The sequence below is a fragment of the Camelus ferus genome, chromosome 16 (genome assembly GCF_009834535.1).
Source record: "Camelus ferus isolate YT-003-E chromosome 16, BCGSAC_Cfer_1.0, whole genome shotgun sequence".
NCBI lineage: Eukaryota > Metazoa > Chordata > Mammalia > Artiodactyla > Camelidae > Camelus > Camelus ferus.
The window spans coordinates 32,684,879-32,702,462 of NC_045711.1; the positions used below are offsets into that span (position 1 = coordinate 32,684,879).

General features: G+C 42.9%; 1 protein-coding gene across 3 annotated transcripts in view; it reads left to right on the forward strand.

The window, feature by feature from the left end:
* Positions 1 to 17,584, forward strand: part of TEX2 (testis expressed 2) — a 123,890-nt gene that overhangs the window by 53,772 nt on the left and 52,534 nt on the right. For all 3 annotated transcript variants that reach the window (XM_032457075.1, XM_032457073.1, XM_032457076.1), the window contains exon 2: positions 15,889 to 17,557. In XM_032457075.1, the coding sequence (XP_032312966.1) occupies positions 15,914 to 17,557 (1,644 nt within the window). In that variant the 5' untranslated portion in view covers positions 15,889 to 15,913. The remainder of the gene's footprint in view (positions 1 to 15,888; positions 17,558 to 17,584) is intronic.

The window sequence follows — 17,584 nt, forward strand, 5'->3', positions numbered from 1 at the left end:
ACTAATGAGGCATGGTAGATAAAGAAGAGGAGACTATCAGAAGAATCTTTGTGGTGGGGACCTCGGTGGTTAGAAGACCAGTGGCCCCTTAGTGGATGAGAGGGAGTTAGTAGGGTCAGTTGGAGTGGGCAGGAATGAGAGGGGTCTGCTGGGTTTAGAATGAGACCTGTTTGGACCTGGATAGAGACTGTGTTTGGGTGAAGAGTAGAGAGGAATGGATAGAATAATTTCTAGCCAAAGAATGGGAATAGTGATTAGTATATATAGATGGATATGGGAGACAAAATAGCAACTCCTACCACCTTCCTGGTGAATTAGGGGCAACGCCATCTGCTTAGAGTGAGAAAGGAGGGAGACAAGTTCTGGAATCACACCAGTAGGGGATCTGACTAGGAAATCAGTGAGCTAATTCAGGAATTTCCTGGAAACAGCAAGGGCCTGAACCAGGCCTGCATCCTACAGCCACCTCCTGGCTGGGGTCTGCAGCAATCCCCACCCAACCCTCTCCCCCCATCCCTCCCTGGCTGAGATGGAGAGCCCTGGCAGTAAGAGAGACTCAGGCCTGGGGATGGGGATGTCTTGAAGGCAGTAAATAGCAGTGCTAATGACTTAGAGGGAGTAACACAGATGGTGCTTTTGTCTGAAAATACAGATGATGGTTTGGTGTTGAAAACGTGGCCAGCCCTTCTCTTACCTTGATCTCCTCTCCATTAAAAAAAAAAAAAAGGCAGAGTAGGAGGAGGATCGTTTTTTGTGAGAGGGCAGGGAGTTGTGTCCCTGGAGGGCTCTGCAGGGTACTGTAGAAGTGAGGGTGGTGGGAATGTGGAGGTGGTGTAGCTTGAATCCACGAGAAGGTGAAGCCAAGAGGTTGTGCTTGGAATGATGTTTGTGCAGAGTACGAATGAAGGAAGCGTTGGGGTAGAGCGATGGGAGTTCTGTCCTTATCACAGCCAGAGCAGAGGCAGCCTGGGCAGGACTTACCCCTTGTCCAGTTTGGCAATGGGTCGGGAAGGGATAAGGGATGCTTGAGAAAGACAGAGGGTCAGATTTTCTGGTCAAGATGGCGGAGTAGTAGGATCACAAGCTCGCCTCTCCTCATGACTACAACAAAACCACAACTGATTGCTAAACAACCATAGGAAAAAAAAAAGACTGGAGCCTAGCAAAAAAGATCTCCAAGTGGAAACATGAAGAAGGAACCACAGTGGGACGATAGGAGGGGGGTACTCACCAAATAATTGGGCCCCATACCCCCAAGGTGGGTGACCTACAAGCTGAAGAATAATTAAGTCACAGAGGCCCTCCCACAAGAGTGAGAGTTTTAAGTCCCACGTCAGGCTCTCCAGCCTGGCACTGGAAGGAAAAGACCCCAGGACATCTGGTTTTGAAGGCCAGTCAGGCTTAACTCCAGGAGCCCCATGGGACAGGGGGAAACAGACTTCATTCTCTTGGGAAGCATACACAGAATGTCATGTGTGCTAGGTCCAAGGGCAGAGGCAGTGATTTCATGGGAACCTGGGCCAGACCTGCCTGCTGGTTTTGGAGGACCTTCTGGGGAGGAAAGGGATGGCTGCAGCTCACCCAGAGGACATAAAATCTAGTGGTGGACATTCAGGAAGTGTTCATCTACATGAACTTTCCTGGAGGCTGACACCTTGATTGGATCATTAGTACCATGACCTAGCCCCACCCAGCAGCCTGTAGGCTTAAGGGCTGGGAAGCCTCAGGCCAAACAGCATACTGGGTGGGAACCCGTCAGCAGACTTCCTGAGCCACAGATGCCTCTAGACATGGCCCTATCCATCAGAGGTCCAGGACCAAGCTCCAGCTCCTCCTACCAGGAAACCAGCATAAGCCTCTAATCCAGCCTCATCCACCAGGAGGCAGATACCAGAAATAAGAAAACAACAATCCCAAAGCTTGTGGAAGGAATCCACAAACACTGGCCAGACTCTACACTGGGACTGGCTGGACCCTGACCCTTGGGTGAGAAGAGAGGAGTGTACTGCTGAGACACATAGGACATCTCCCACAGAGACCACTTCTCCAAGGTCGAGAAATGTAACTAACCTACCTAAAAAATACAAATAGAAGGATAGACAGTATGAGGTGGCAGAAGAATATCTTCCAGGCCAAGGCACAAGATAAAATCCCAGAAGAAGAAATAAGTGATGAGGAAATAGGTAGTTTATCTGAGAGTTTAAAGTAATGATGGCAAAGATGTTCAGAGAACTGAAGAGGAGTATAGATGCACAGAGTGAAGTTTTTAGCAGAGAGTTGGAAAATATAAAGAATACCCAGAGTTGAATAAAATCACGGAAATGAGTAACACACTAGAAGGAACCAAGAATAGACTAAATGAGCTAGATCAGTGAGCTAGAAGACAGATTAGTGGAAATCACTACTGCAGAACAGAGAAAAGAATGAAAAGAAATGAGGATAGTTTAAGAGAACTCTGGGACAACATGAAGCACACTAATATTCACATTATAGGGGTCCCAGAAAGAGAAGAGAGAGAGAAAGAACCTGAGAAAAAATTTTAAGAGATAATAACTGAAAACTTACCAGCTTGGGAAAGGAAACAGTCACTCAAGACCAGGAAATGCAGAGAGTTCCACAGGCATCAACCCAAAGAGGAACACACCAAGGCACATAGTCATCAAATTGACAAAAATTAAGGTTAAGAAGAAAATATTAAAATTAGCAAGAGAAAAGCAACAAATAACATACAAGGGAACTCCCATGAGGTTATCAGCTGATTTTTCAGCAGAAACTCTACAGGCCAGAAGGAGTGGCATGACATTTTTAAAGTGATGGAAGGGAAAAACTTACAACAAATAATATTGTATACAGCAAGGCTTTTGTTCAGATTTGATGGAGAAATCAAAAGTTTCACAGATAAAGAAAAGCTAAAAGAATTCAGTACGACCGAACCAGCTTTACAGCAAATGTTAAAGGAACTTCTCTAGTCATCAAACCATAAGAAAAGAGAACAAAAGGAAGAAAGAGAAAAAAAGACCTATAAAAGATTGCTTTGGCAATTCAGGGTCTTTTATGGTTCCATACACATTTTGGAACTGTCCTAGTTCTGTGAAATATGTTGTGAGTATTTTGACAGGGGTTGCATTGGATCTGTAGATCGCTTTGGGTAGTACGGCCATTTTGATAATGTTGATTCCTCCAGTCCAAGAGCACAAGATATCTTTCCATTTCTTTGTATCATCTTCAGTTTCCTTCATCAGTGTTTTACATTTTTCAGAGAATAGGTAACTTCCTTGGTTAAGTTTATTTCTAGGTATTTAGTTGTTTTTGATGTCATGGAAATGTTTATGCCAGTTATAAAATTCTGATTTTTGAAGAGAAAAAAAAATGAATGAAGGGCTGCAAATGGCAAAATATCCTTCTTTTTTATGGGTGAGTTATATTCCATTACACATATGTGCTACATTTTCTTTATCCATTCATCTATTGATGTACAGTTAGTATACTTATATATCTTGGCACTTATAAATAATGTTGCTGTTAATAGTGAGGTGTATGTATCGTTCTGAATTAATGTTTTTGTATTTCTTCAATATATGCCCAGGAGTGAAGTTGCTGGGCCATGTGGTGATTCTATTTTGGGGTTTTTGAGAAACCTCCATATTGTTTTCCATAGTGGCTGTACCAATTTGCATTCCCACCAGCAGTGTACAAGGGTTCCCGTTTCTCCACATCCTTGCCAGCATTTGTTGTTTGTTTTCTTTTTGATGATGGCCATTCTAACAGGCTGTGAGACGATCTCATTGTGATTTTGATTTGTATTTCCATGGTGTTAGTGATGTTGAACAACTTTTCATTCCTGATGGCCATCTGCATTTCCTCTTTTGGAAAAATGTCTATTCAGTTCTGCCCACATTTTAGATGAGTTGTTTGTTTGCTTTAATTTGTTTTAATTGAAATGCTGTTGATTTAAAATGTTGTATTAGTTTCTGGTGTACAGGATGGATGGACTTGGAGGGCATTATGCTAAGGGCATTATGAAATAAGTCAGACAGAGAAAGACATATTTATTGTAAGATACCACTTACATGTGGGATCTAAAAGAATACAACAAACTAGTGAATATAACAGAAAAGAAACAGACTCACAGATGTAGAGAAGAAACTAGTGGTTACAGTGGAGAGAGGGAAGAGGGAGGGGCAAGATGGAGGTGGAGGATTAAAAGGTATAAAATAAGCTACAAGGATGTATTGTACAACATGGGAAAATAGCCAATATCTTATAATAACTATAAATAGAATATAACCTTTAAAATTATGAATTACTGTATTGTATACCTGTAACATAATATTGTACATCAACTGTACTTCAATTTAAAAATTATGGTATTATAAAATAAACACCTAAATAAATTTTTAAATGGTTAAAAAAAAAAAAAGAGTGTCATCTGTTGCCATAGGCAAGTGCTGATTATCTGCATCTTATTCTTAGCAGATTCAGCAAACTCTCCACCCATAACCGGAAGTAAGGGATGTTTCTACAGCTGGGGTAGGCAGTACAAGTCCGGAAAGTCTGAAAGTGTTTGTTAATGTGAGATGTACTGTTACAGTATTATTAGAAAACTATTTTGACTGAATTGCCTTAGACACATTAGTCAGTTTAAGCGTACTCTAGTTTCTTTGCTTGACTTGAGCAGTTTCCAATAATTTCTCTGGTGCAAAGTAGAAAAGTAGCTAAGCAGGTTCTGTTCTATGAAAATTAAATTACAGACTCAATAGACTTATAGAATTTAGAGCTTTCTGGAAAATTCCTTGAAGACAGTGAAGGAGGGCCCTTCCCTCGGTTTACAGTGGAAGAACCCAAGGCTCAGGGAGGTGAAGTGGGCGAGCTCCGTCACTGTCATTTGAAGGTCTTGGTCCACCTCGGAGCTCCTGGCTTGCCTGCTACCTCATGGCTTCATTTGGTTTGTATTCTCAGTGACTGATTCTACTATGAACTGAACAATTATAAAAATCTCACACTTAGGTGGAACTTTTGGACCAGGTGACATCACTGGGCTGTTCCCAAAGTCTTTCCCTGTCACAGTCCTCAGTGGTGGTGGAGTGGAATGGGGAAAATCTCAGGAGGCCTGTGGGCAAGTAGTTCTCTACACAGGGGCCATAATTTGGCCAGCTGGCCATCCAGGACCTCTGCCAGGAACCCAGGATCTCCTGGCCTTCTTGCAGGCCTGAACATGGCCTTGGGTTTCTCACCTCCTTCCCCTTACTCATGTCCTGTCCTTCACTTGGAATGTACTCTCCACCCTGGGGCTCTGCAGTCAGCTTGTCAGGTCTCCAAGGACCAGCGCACACATGGACCCTGGGAAACTCGTTCTACCCTCTCTAACCTCCTCCTACCCCCTCCCCATCACTTCCTTTTTCTCACTCCCACTGTTCTCCCCTACACACACACACATACACACGCACGCACACACATACACATGCACACACAAGGCATGCACACACATCTCACACCTGATTTTTAAAAAATAGTCTTCTTTGGGCCTCAGATTCCTTACCTATAAATAAAGTTCTGATATAAGTATACACTAACAGATTTTACAGCCCTGTATCAAGGTTAAGTCTACTGATGCATGTGTGAAAATTATTGTTTCTGACTGAAAAAGAAAGGCTAATTTCTTGCTCTTTAAGTTCTCAAAGAGTTTTTTCAGTTTATGAAGAATTAATCCGAAATACTTTTGTCACATGGTGAAGCTGAACAGTGAATGGATGTGAATGGGTTCAGATATGTAAACCAGGTTTTCTAGCTTACTAATACTGACTTGGAGGGGGAATGTCAGCTGCTTTACCACTTATAGCTAGAAAATCCAGAGAAGTGATTGTCCACATCAGTCAGGTTTTCCAAAGCTTAAAGTTTGATTCTTATACAGAAACAGAGAACATGTGTTACATACATTATTGTCAACATTTTCTAAAACGATTTCAGAGAGTAATGCTTTTATGCTGTTGGAATGAGGAAGGCTTCCTCTGGAGACAAAAACCCAGAAACTATAAAGAAAAAGATTGATTCATCACCTCAAAGTATAAAACTTTGTAAGTTTAAAAAAAACCCATAAAATGAAAAGACAGTCAGAGATGGGGAAAAATATTTGCAGCATATATGGTAGAGAGAGTGTTAATTATTCTTGATACAGAGGTGAATTTAAAAAAAGCCTTTGGGCAAGAAATACCCATGGCCAGTTAACAGAATAAGAGAAACAGATGGGGGAAGAAACATGAAATGATTATCAAAGCATTGGACATGCCTTTTCCCCATCCATCAGATAGGCAATCATTAAAAGTAATGGTCGGTCTTGACAAGGGTTCAATGTGGATACATTACACACTGTTGGTAGGAGTATAGTTGGTAAATTGGACAAGTTAGCAAGGTGATTTCAAAGTTTTAGATACGCACCTCCTTTGACCCCGCAGTTCCACTTCTGGGAAGGCACCCTTTCAGGAGACTTGCTCTGTGCACAAGAGGTATATAGAAAGCTTTTCAAGGCAGCATTGTTCCTGATGGTGAAAAATGGAAAAAAACCTCAAATTTCTATCAGTAAAGGAATGATTAAGTGGATGATGGTATGTCTATACTGTGTAGAATAAATATGTGTGTACCTATAGATTTATTTGTATTGGCATAGGAAGGGGTCCAAGAAACAAAAAGTGAAAAGCAGACTGCATAGCGATATGTATAGTGTGATCTCATTTAAGACCAAAAACAAAACTTTGTGTATTTGTGTATATCTATAAATGCGTACAGAAGGACAGAAAAGGTACATTCTAAACAATTGATTTTGGGGAGACTGGGAGAGATTTTCACTTTTCCTCTGCATAAATGTGTTTTTGAAGTTTTTACAATGATATTGAAATTGTGGGGTTTTTTTTTAAAGAACATTTATATATGCTGTTCAATCCTGTAATTTCACTTCTAAAAATATTTACTAAGGAAATAATCAGAGAGGCAGTCAAAGGTTATGTATAGCATCGTAATATATTACAGCATTGTTTGTAATAGCAAAAAATTTGAAGCTGAAATAGGTACAATGTGGAATATTCATTTTATGTAGCTATTTAAAGTCATGTGGGAAAGAATCTTTACTGACTTGACGAAATACTTATAAGAATAGTTAACATTTAGGAAATATACTTGCTCTATACCAGGGGCCGTGCACAGTGCTTTTACATAAATTGTTTCCTTTAATCTTCTGAACCGGTCTTTTCCCATTGGCATTTTACAGGTGGCGAAATGAAGGCTTGGTTAGGGTAAATAATTTGCCTGAGGGTTAGACTCCTTCCAAGTTAGAGGAACTGAAGCCAAAGGCCTTGCTGATACCCAGATGCTAGATTACTTCACTGTGTTATCTTGAGTATAAAAACAGATTACATGCATACATACATATGGTGTGACTCATTTATAAAAATGAATCTTTCTGTGCCTTAGTTTTCTCAGGGGTGAGGTGTGCGGGATGGCTGTTGGGATTTGATAGTCTGAGGATAATGATTTTATTTTAAAAATTGACATGCATTGTATATATTTCCCCCTAGATTACAAAAATATTTGGAAACACCTAAAAGTAGAAAATAAATATTACTGATACGCATATTATATGGAGAAAGCTAGTGTTAACGCCCCTTTGCCCCTTTTGCCTGGTGTGTGCATGGACATTATTGAGGTGCTTAATAGTTCCTGCAAAATTGGTTTCACAAGTTTTTGCTAATGATGTTCCAACTCCTAGTGCAGCAGTGGGTTTGTCTCTTCGTGCCCTTGACAGCATCACATGTTATATTTTAATGATGGAATTTGATAACCAAAACTTTCATTGATTTGTTTTCTGATTCTTTGTCGTTTTTAATAAGTTGTGCTTTTTTTGTTTGTTGGCCATTTGAACTCTTGGTTCATGTACTTGGGAAGTGTCTATTAATGATGTCTTCCTAAGGTTGACCGTTGAAGACCTTAAGCAAGACTATTAGAAAGTCCTTTTAAGGGGAAGTTTCTCTCTGCCGGTTGGAATACGTTTTTCCTACAGGGTGAATTAGTGGTCTGTGGTTAAAACCTGACTGCTTAGCCACTTGGAATTTGACTTTGAAGTTTGGCTTTAAAATTTAAGGAAAAGATTGGTGAAATATATCCAGGACCCCTCTTACGCAACTTCCTGAAAGTCTATAATTATTCTAAAATAAAGTTTTAAAAATTCAAGGAATAGTAAAACTTCTCCTATTACGACCTGTAACTGAGCTTGGTGATTCTGACTGCGGGAGGCAGGGGGAGGGCAATATATGACAGCAGACCTACAGCCAAACAGTGGCTAGGAGCCTGCATTTATTGTTGCTGTTATTAAATTTGGAAATAATTTCAAACTTTAAAGTGGTTGCAAAAATAAAAACTGAGTAAGGAACGCCATTTACTCTTTCTAAAATTCATCCGTTGTTAACATTTGACCCCATGAGCATAGCTTTCGAAACGAGCTATTTTGTGACCACAGCCCCCTCTCAACCTCCTTCAGGATTTTCAGCACCATGGTCTCCTACGTTCCAGGCATTCACTCTCCTGAACAAAAATGTTTACACCTACAGTAGTTCTGTTTCCTGAAATTTAAATATAAATCCAATCATGTAGCATTTAAAGGTTTTGAACAATTGATCCCCTGCCTCTAAACTCAGATACAAGTCTGCTTCCGTGCCCCCCGGCACAGCCCCTCAGCTGTAGCTTACCTGCCTAGCGACTCTCTTGTTTGACTTGTTTCCACCTCAGTGCCTTTCCATGTGCTGATGTTTCATATCTGCTATATTATTTTGTTCATACTTCTTCCTCCTAAGTCACATACATGACTTTTCTGCTTAAAAAAAAGAAAAATCCCAGACTCCTGTACTCTAATTAGTACCATCTGATTTAGGCATACCTGTCCTGAGGTGTTTTGTTTGTTTGTTTGTTTGTTTTTGCTTTAGGGTTGGTTTTTGTTTGTTTGTTTTAACTTTCATATAGATGTCATTACACAACATCCATCTGTTGTCTCCTTGAGTTTTCCCCAGTGGATGGCAAACCTCCATAGGCCTCATGTGGTTGTGCTGAAGGCATGACCTGGTTTTGAACGAGTTAGTGTGAACTGAATTTGGATTTCATTATTAGAACCATCTATAATCTATAAAGCAAAATTCTGATCGTGTTGATACTCTGGAAGACCTTCCTTCAGGGATGTGGCTCTCTTCCCAGGTGGGCCTTCCTCCTATCAGGTAAAGGCCCATGCATGGCTGAAGGGGGTGAACCTGTTGTTTACTAGTGGCATAAACCTTGTGTTGTGTTGTGCTGCTGGGTGGGAAGAGACTTGGAGTGCGGTCTGGAAACCTCTTATCCAGCTGGAAAGGAGTTCTGAGTTTCTAACAATCGAGGTCTAAGTGCCTCGGGAGGACTGCCTGTACTGGAAGTGGAGTACTTCCCTTTTTTAAGTGAATCTAAGGCTGGTGCTAGTTCATTATCTGCAATGTCAATATTGATTTTTGTTTGTGAGGTGGAGTATTAACAGATTAGAATAGCTGCCGGCAGTTCTCAGCTGCTTCATTGAGTTTAAATGAATCCAGGGATGGCTGTTAAGATGTACTTGAGATTTTTAGGCTAAATCAGACCTTCTTACTATGGTTGGTTTTGACCAGTTTCACTGTTGGCAGCATCAAGGTGGAAAAATGAATCTTAAGGCCCTTCTCTACTTTTTAGAAAACCAAATCCTATTAGAAACTGCACAGATAAGAGGTATTAAGACATCCTCTGCTATACAGTGCAGCTTGACTCTTCTTCCACCAAGAGATGTTTTTGAATTAAAGCTATTGACTGACAACCCATGCTAGCAGATGGTACTCATACATCATATGTCCAAGTACGAGCTTGTTCAGAGACAGCAATTATCTACCGGGCCAAATTTTACAAAGACAAAGAATTTTAACAATGATCTTCAAGGATTAGGGATGCCCTGAGAAATGAGGCATGTTCCAAACCAGGCTTGCCTCTTAAGATGCTGTATTACCGTGCTTTCTGTATCTGGAGACGAGTTTAATTTTTAATCAAAGTTGTTTGCTTTCCTCCTTCTTGTTTTCCTTCCTCCAGCATTTCCTCTTATCTAGTATGTGAGTTAGAAATTAATAATGCTGATAATAATAATAATAATAGCCACATTACTGTTTGTTCTGATGTAGGAGGACCATGCAGATGAGTTGGTGATAAGTGAGTAGCCTGGGAGGAACTACTGTCTCTTTTTACAGCTCTGTAGGACCTTGGGATTGAGTTGTTTCAAATACAGCTAAATGTAGGAAGGGCAGTTATTATTAGAAAATTAGCCCCCAAGTCCCCCCCAAAACCAATCCATCAGATTCAGAGAGGTTATTATATCTGAGTTAATAAACGCCAACATTGAGTCTTGAAATAGCTCTTCATTTTTCATTGCACAGTCTGATTTATTGTTGATTGGTTTTTCATGACCTAATTAATTAATGATAATAACCTTTTTAAGTGACCAGAAATAAAATAAATTTCATGGATGTTTGGTATCCTGACTCTCATCCACTGAGGTTGATAGATTCGTGGTTGATAGGCAGGGCAGTTGGCTACTGGCTTCCTGTTGAGGCTTTTGTTTTTTATGAGTTCAGGTTAGATGAAAGCCGTTGGTTTGTTCCTTATTTTTAGACCAGATAGAATAGAATCCTGCATTAATGCTGGCCTTCTCAGTCTTAGTGAGAACTATGAACATCTTTATAAGGCTTAGTAACTTTAATGGAGAGGTGCAGTCAAGACTTTAAGACCCATCAGCAGAACAGTCTGAGAAATCCTTCTTGGAAACATACCTAACTAAGGCTAAGTTTTGGAGAGCGTTTGACTCTAAATAGCCTTTTTTCCCCCCAAAAAGTAAGGGAGCATTAATGAATACATTTGCATTTATTACCATAGAACATAACCACATGGTGTGTAAACACTGAAGAACAGTGTGAGCTTTTTGAATAGAATTGTTTTAGTTGGCATGATAACTAGTTCAAAGTATTGTAAAGTTTTGAATGGTGAAATTTTAAAAACTATTTTAATATTTTAATTATGGTAAAGTATACATAACAAAATTTACCATCTTAACTGTTTTTACGTGTACAGTTTAGTAGTGTTCAGTATATTCACATTTATGAAACCAATCTCCAGACCTTTTTCATCATACAAAACTCTATATCCATTAAAAAACAACTCCCTATTTCCTGCTCCCCCCCAGCCCCTGGTAACTGCCGTTCTACTTTCTGATAGATCTTTGCTATCTTTAGATAGATCATATAAGTAGAATCATACAGTATTTGTCTTTCTGTGACTGGCTTATCTCACTTAGCACAGTGTCCCCAAAGCTCTCAAATCTAAGGGCTGGTTTATTTCTGGCTCACCTGTTACCTGTGGCCCTTTGGGGTCTCAGCTCATTGTGGAAGGGTCTCCATTTGGGGTCCACCTAAGCCAGCCCTGAACTTTGATTTCTGTTCAAGAGATCAGTAAAATGAAGGTTCCAGTTTGCCAAAATCACCCAATGTTTTGAGGGCAAGAGTAGCTTCTGTAGAGCTCATCCCTCTGGGGCTCTTCCTTCCTTTTGGCCTGCTTATTCCTTACGTAGTTGCTGAAGCCTCAGTGCTTTTCAGATTTTTTTAACAGTGTTTTCATTGTTAGTTATTTTCAGCAGAACGGTGAACCCGATAATGGAGGCTGTTTCTCCAGACACCAGACCTCTGGCCTTAGTTTGTCGTTGTTGCCTCTGCCACTCCCATCTATTCTGGGGCTGGACATGGTTCATCTTTAGCATCATTATGATCATGACCAAATCAGACTTTTGTTTAAACACATCCCTGGCGGGAAGTCATCCTATCTGACGATGTGAGCTATGGGTCCTTCCCTCATGAGACTCAAAATCAGTGTTAAACACCAAGGTCTTGTGATCTGCTGGTGGCTTTGGAAGGAGACCTTTTGGGAAGGAAATGTCCTTTTTTGACACTTCAGTTCCTGAGGGCTTGAGATAAGGTTGTCTCTTCTTCTTCTTCTTCTTCTTCTTCTTCTCCTTCTCCTTCTCCTTCTCCTTCTTCTTCTTCTTCTTCTTCTTCTTCTTCTTCTTCTTCTTCTTCTTCTTCTTCCCCTTCCCCTTCCCCTTCCTCTCCTTCTTCTTCTCCTTCTTCTTCTCCTTCTTCTCCTCCTTCTCCTCCTCCTTCTCCTCCTCCTCCTCCTCTTCCTTCCTTCCTTCCTTCCTTCCTTCTTCCTTCTTCCTTCTTCCTTCTTCCTTCTTCCTTCTTCTTCCTTCTTCTTCTTCTTTCTTCTTTCTTCTTCTTCTTCTTTTTTTTTTTTTTGAGCCTGGTTATAATTGAGTTGAGATAATAATTGAGTCTAGGGGGCAGGAGGCTAGTTACTTTTTCATGATGCTAGATTGTCAGATGGATAACGAATTTTTATGTCCCAATGCAGCTGGTCACATGTTGATTGTTGAGAAATGAGCCTTTATTTAGTTTCTGAGAGAGATCCATGCAGGAGCACGGAGGGCAGGTACCATGTCCAGGAGGAGCAGTAATCAAACGACCATGTGTGACATGCTTGAGGAGGCAGATTGCTTTGGTGGGGAAGGCATCAGGGCGTGAGTGTCAAAAGCCCATGTCTAACTGTCTCCCCGCCCCCTCCTCATTCAGTCCTGTGACCTTGGACAAACCATGGAAAGTTTTTGGACAATAGTCATGTGCTTTTTCTCTTGACCTTGGTTGTCCTGCAAGGCTGTGACTGTGGGAGGGTAGATTTTGCTGGCCCCGGCAGCCAGCCATTGGGAGGACAGTGAGGAAGGAGTTGGAGTCCCCCCCCGTGCTCCCCACTGAGGAGGAGGAGGGAGTAGCCACTTGATGGCTTGTTTAGAACCCAAACCATGGACTCTGGTTCCAGGACACTCATTATCCAGCAGATTAGGTCCTAGAAGCAGTCTTTGTTTATCTAGTCTAATCCTCTCGTTTGCAGATGAGTGAACAGGGCCCCAAGATTTTCTTGTATTTAAAAGTGGTAGTGTTGCACCAGCCTCACATGGCATGTTTTAGTGAAAAACAAAACAAAACAAAACACCTAGTGAAATGGAGCCCGGGTTTGGTCAGTGTGGATTTGGGGGAGTGTACTCTAAACCTTTGAAGCCACTGCCCAAGCCCTGGAGAAAGGCATTAGCAGTGCGGAGCCAGCCTGCCCCTGCCGGCTGGCCAGCTGGCCCCTAGCTCTCCATGGGGCCCAGCTCCGGCCCTCTTGGCTGACACAGACCTTGAGATGGTTTAGTCAGAGATCAGCAGAGGTCCCTTTAACCAGCAAGTCAAAATCCCGACTATGCATTGAAGGATTGGGCAGTTAGGCCCCTGACACCCCTTCCTAGGCCGCTGCCAGCTCACTGCTCCCTGGGGCTCTGACTGCTGAGACTGCAGGCTCCTGGATGCTCTGCTCTTTTCACCCCTTTGCCCTGGACTGGGCCTGACTTTGCCTGCGGATTCCCACCCTCAGCTACAGAAGAGCCTTTCCACTCTTACCTTACTCCCCAGAGGACTGGCTCACACCGTTCACCCCAAATCATGCTCTCTGTATTTGCACCTGTGCCCACAGTCGCCTTCATTTGCAGTCACCACTACCACTAAAGCAGCCTCAGAACAGCAGAGCCTTTCAGATCATCCTTTATGTTATTAAAGCAGTTTAAATAAAGCTTATTTTTCAGCCGTCTGAGAATTATCAAGTACCAAACTTTCTTTTTAAATTACCTCTATAATTTTCTTTTAAAATTGCGCTTATAAAACTAGGTGACAGTTAAATGAAAAACGTGTGTTGCGCTTGGTGTTTCTTTTCTTTCTAAGCCTACAAACCTGTTGGCTTTGAGATAACAGGAAGGCATTGTCCTGAACACGTGGCTGTGTCTTTCTAGCTTGCCTCCAGCTCCTGGATTTAAATTGCTTTGTCTGGTCGATAGAGAACATTCCCGTTTTCTTGGATCCCATGGGGGAAGGAGAGCTGAGGGTCATGAATGAGCTTGGGCAAGACTCAATTGAAAAGTTTTAATGAAAGTAATTTTTCTCAAGTGTTGATAGTGAAAACATGTCGTTTCAGATGTGTCCTTGTCATGGCTGGGTCCTTGAACTGTAATTCTTGTCATTGTTGGGTTATTTCCTGTTTCTAGGAAATAGTTTTTTCCTGCCCTCCCCTATCCCTGCCCCTCAACACACAAGAAGTTTTACCTTCTTTCTTGCTGGTAGTAGCAGTTGCTAGCATTTTGAATGTGGATATTTGGTGGAAGACTTAAATATAGGAGTTCTTCAAATTAAAGAAACAAGCAAGCAACATAATGTTAATTTTCTATGGTGGATTACCTGTGTCAGCATATTATGTTGGGTTGTGTACTGTCATCTGTAAACATACAGGGTTTTAGATTTGAAAAGGACTCTTGGTCCCTTAATTAACAGATGAAGATTCTGAGACCCAGAGAGGTCTTGGCTTGTTCAAGTTCCCACAGAGCCAGCTGGAAAGGAGCAAGACCAGAAGCTCTATTTCTTGGTCCCAAGGCTATTCCTTCCTCTCTCCCATGATGCCTCTCGTACTGGTGGTGTCCCCCTGCTCTCAACACCCACCCTCCGTCCTGGATGAGGAGAACAGACCCGCATGTCAGGACACATCAAGCCCATGCTCAGCTTCATGCCTTTGTCCCTTCTTTCTAATCATGCCCATCATGCCACAACCTACCCATCAGTTAAAAGGATCAGTGGGTGTCCTGCCCGCTACGCTGGTCTCACCCTCCTCAGAACGCCTGAAGTTCACTCCTCAAGTTTGTTTTAGCTCCTGTGACAGAGTCTCTTTCCAGATTGTAGTGTTAATTTCCATCTTGTAGGACCTGTCATGATGCCTGATTCCCAGTGAATGGGCCCTAAGTGAACAGGGAGAGATGTAATGTACTGGGTGTCACAAGGTGGGCTTGGCTTCTTTTGTTTTGCTGCCCAGCTTTTCAGGTGTCTGTTGTCTCTCCAGCTACTAACTCCAGAAGTGCAGAAAGTATAGCCTCCATATCTCTCCCCATAGCTCTTAGCAGAGTTCTCAGTTGGTGGTAGGTTACAGCGTTGTTACTTCATTTCCCAGCCCTTTGAGTCTTGGGTGCAGTTTAAAATGTAAGTTTACTTTACCTTGAAGCCTCAGAACATGGCCATGTCTTCAAGGCTGCCTAAGTACTCTGGCCTTATGGTACCTACCATTTGGGAAATAAAGAAGCCAACAGGTCACAGCAATTAGTTTACAGATTTCCTTGGATACTGTGCTACTTATTTGCTGTGGCAAGATGTGTAAGTGTTGGTGGGAGATGCAAGCCAAATAATTGTTAGGATTGCTGTGAAAATTGCATTGGAAGCAGTAACCCTCCAGGGTTAGCTTTTTATAGCTAGAGAACCACTGGTGAAGTTTTTGTTCCAAGAGCCTCAAAATCCCCAGGATGCTGCATTTTATCCTGTTGGACTTCTGAAGTAATGCTGGTAACAGCTATTGTGCAGGTCTTTCAAGCCTTGCAATACAGAATTACTGATAGAAATGAGCCAGTTAAGAGGGAGGAAACAATTGCTTAGATGTTGTGAAGTAAGACAGATTGTATGGCGTTTATAAAACCGATGTGTAGTTTGCTCATGAAAGAGAATGCCTAACTGGAATTTATCTAATGAGAATTAAACCATTAAACCTGTTCAAGTGAAAAACAGTGGCCATCTGCCAAGTAAAAGCATAATCACCATTTAGAAGTGAGCTTCCTTTGTGCTCCTGTCTGCACATGACAGCATCTCCTGTGGAGAAACCGCTTTCTGACTCCTGGTTTTCTCGCTGTTTTCACAGAGCCTGAGCCCTTGTGAAGCTGGCGATGACAAGTCTGAATGGTCGCCATGCCGAAAAAACCATTGACATGCCAAAACCATCAGCCCCCAGAGTGCACGTGCAGAGATCCGTGTCCCGAGACACTATCGCCATTCACTTCTCAGCATCTGGGGAGGAGGAGGAGGAAGAGGAGGAGGAGTTCAGGGAGTACTTTGAAGAGGGGCTGGACGACCAAAGCATTGTAACGGGGCTCGAAGCCAAGGAAGACCTCTATCTTGAACCCCAGGGTGGCCATGACCCTGCTGGCCCTGGCACCCAGCTCATCCTGGCAGACGGGCTGTCTGTGCCCCCTGCCATTTTGCCCGTCTCCGAGAACACTGTAAAGCTGCTGGAGCCCCCTCCTCTGGCAGTGCAGGTATTAAGTACAGTGCCATTGGCTCTATCCCCAGGGTCGTCTTTGTTGGGGCCCTTAGCCAGCTCTCCCAGCGTGTCATCCCTTTCTGAGCAGAAAACCAGTTCTTCCTCCCCACTGTCCTCACCTTCCAAGTCTCCTGTCCTCTCATCCAGTGCCTCATCCTCCACCCTTTCCAGTGCAAAACCTTTCATGAGCCTTGTGAAGTCCCTGTCGACCGAGGTGGAGCCAAAAGAATCCCCACACCCCCCACGGCACAGGCACTTGATGAAGACGTTAGTCAAGTCTCTGTCCACTGACACCTCCAGGCAGGAGTCAGACGCGGTGTCCTATAAACCACCCGACTCCAAGCTGAATTTACACCTGTTCAAGCAGTTCACGCAGCCACGCAACACAGGTGGAGATTCCAAAACTGCACCCTCTTCCCCACTGACTTCGCCTTCTGACACGCGCTCCTTTTTCAAAGTGCCCGAAATGGAGGCTAAAATCGAAGACACTAAAAGACGCCTTTCAGAAGTCATATATGAGCCTTTTCAGCTTTTTAGTAAAATTATAGGGGAAGAAAGCGGCAGCCATAGGCCCAAAGCCTTATCTTCAAGTGCTTCAGAACTCTCCAATCTGTCCAGCCTGAACGGCCACCTGGAAAGCAATAACAACTACAGCATCAAGGAGGAGGAGTGCGACTCAGAGGGCGAGGGGGAGGGGAGTGGCCCCAGCGCCCCCGCCCCGGGGACTGACCGCCCGCAGGCCGCAGAGGAGCCCGCGAGAGAGGCGGAGCCGAAGAGTTCCCAGGGGAGCAGTCTGAAGGATTTAGGCCTGAAGACTGGCTCTCTGGTTCTTGAGAAGTGCTCTCTGTCTGCCTTAGTGAGTAAAGAAGATGAAGAGTTTTGTGAACTGTACACCGAGGACTTTGATTTGGAAACGGAGGGGGAGAGTAAAGTGGATAAGCTCCCGGAGATCCCTCTCAAGCCGGAGGCGCTGGCGGATGATGGCGCGGCTCTGGACAGCGACCACGAGGTGGACTCGGCCGTGCAGCACATGGACTTACCGGTGAAGACGCTGGGCTTCTTTGTAATGTGCGTCTATGCGTACCTCATCCTCCCCCTCCCACATTACGTGAGCGGACTCTTTCTGGGCATTGGCCTTGGATTCATGACTGCAGTTTGCACGATTTGGTTTTTTACACCACCAAGTGCTCATAAATATCACAGATTATATAAAAATCTGCAACACTGGAACCCAAGGTCTCTGGATATCAAAGAACCCGAGATACTAAAGGTAAGCCTCTCCGCAGCAGCCGGCTGG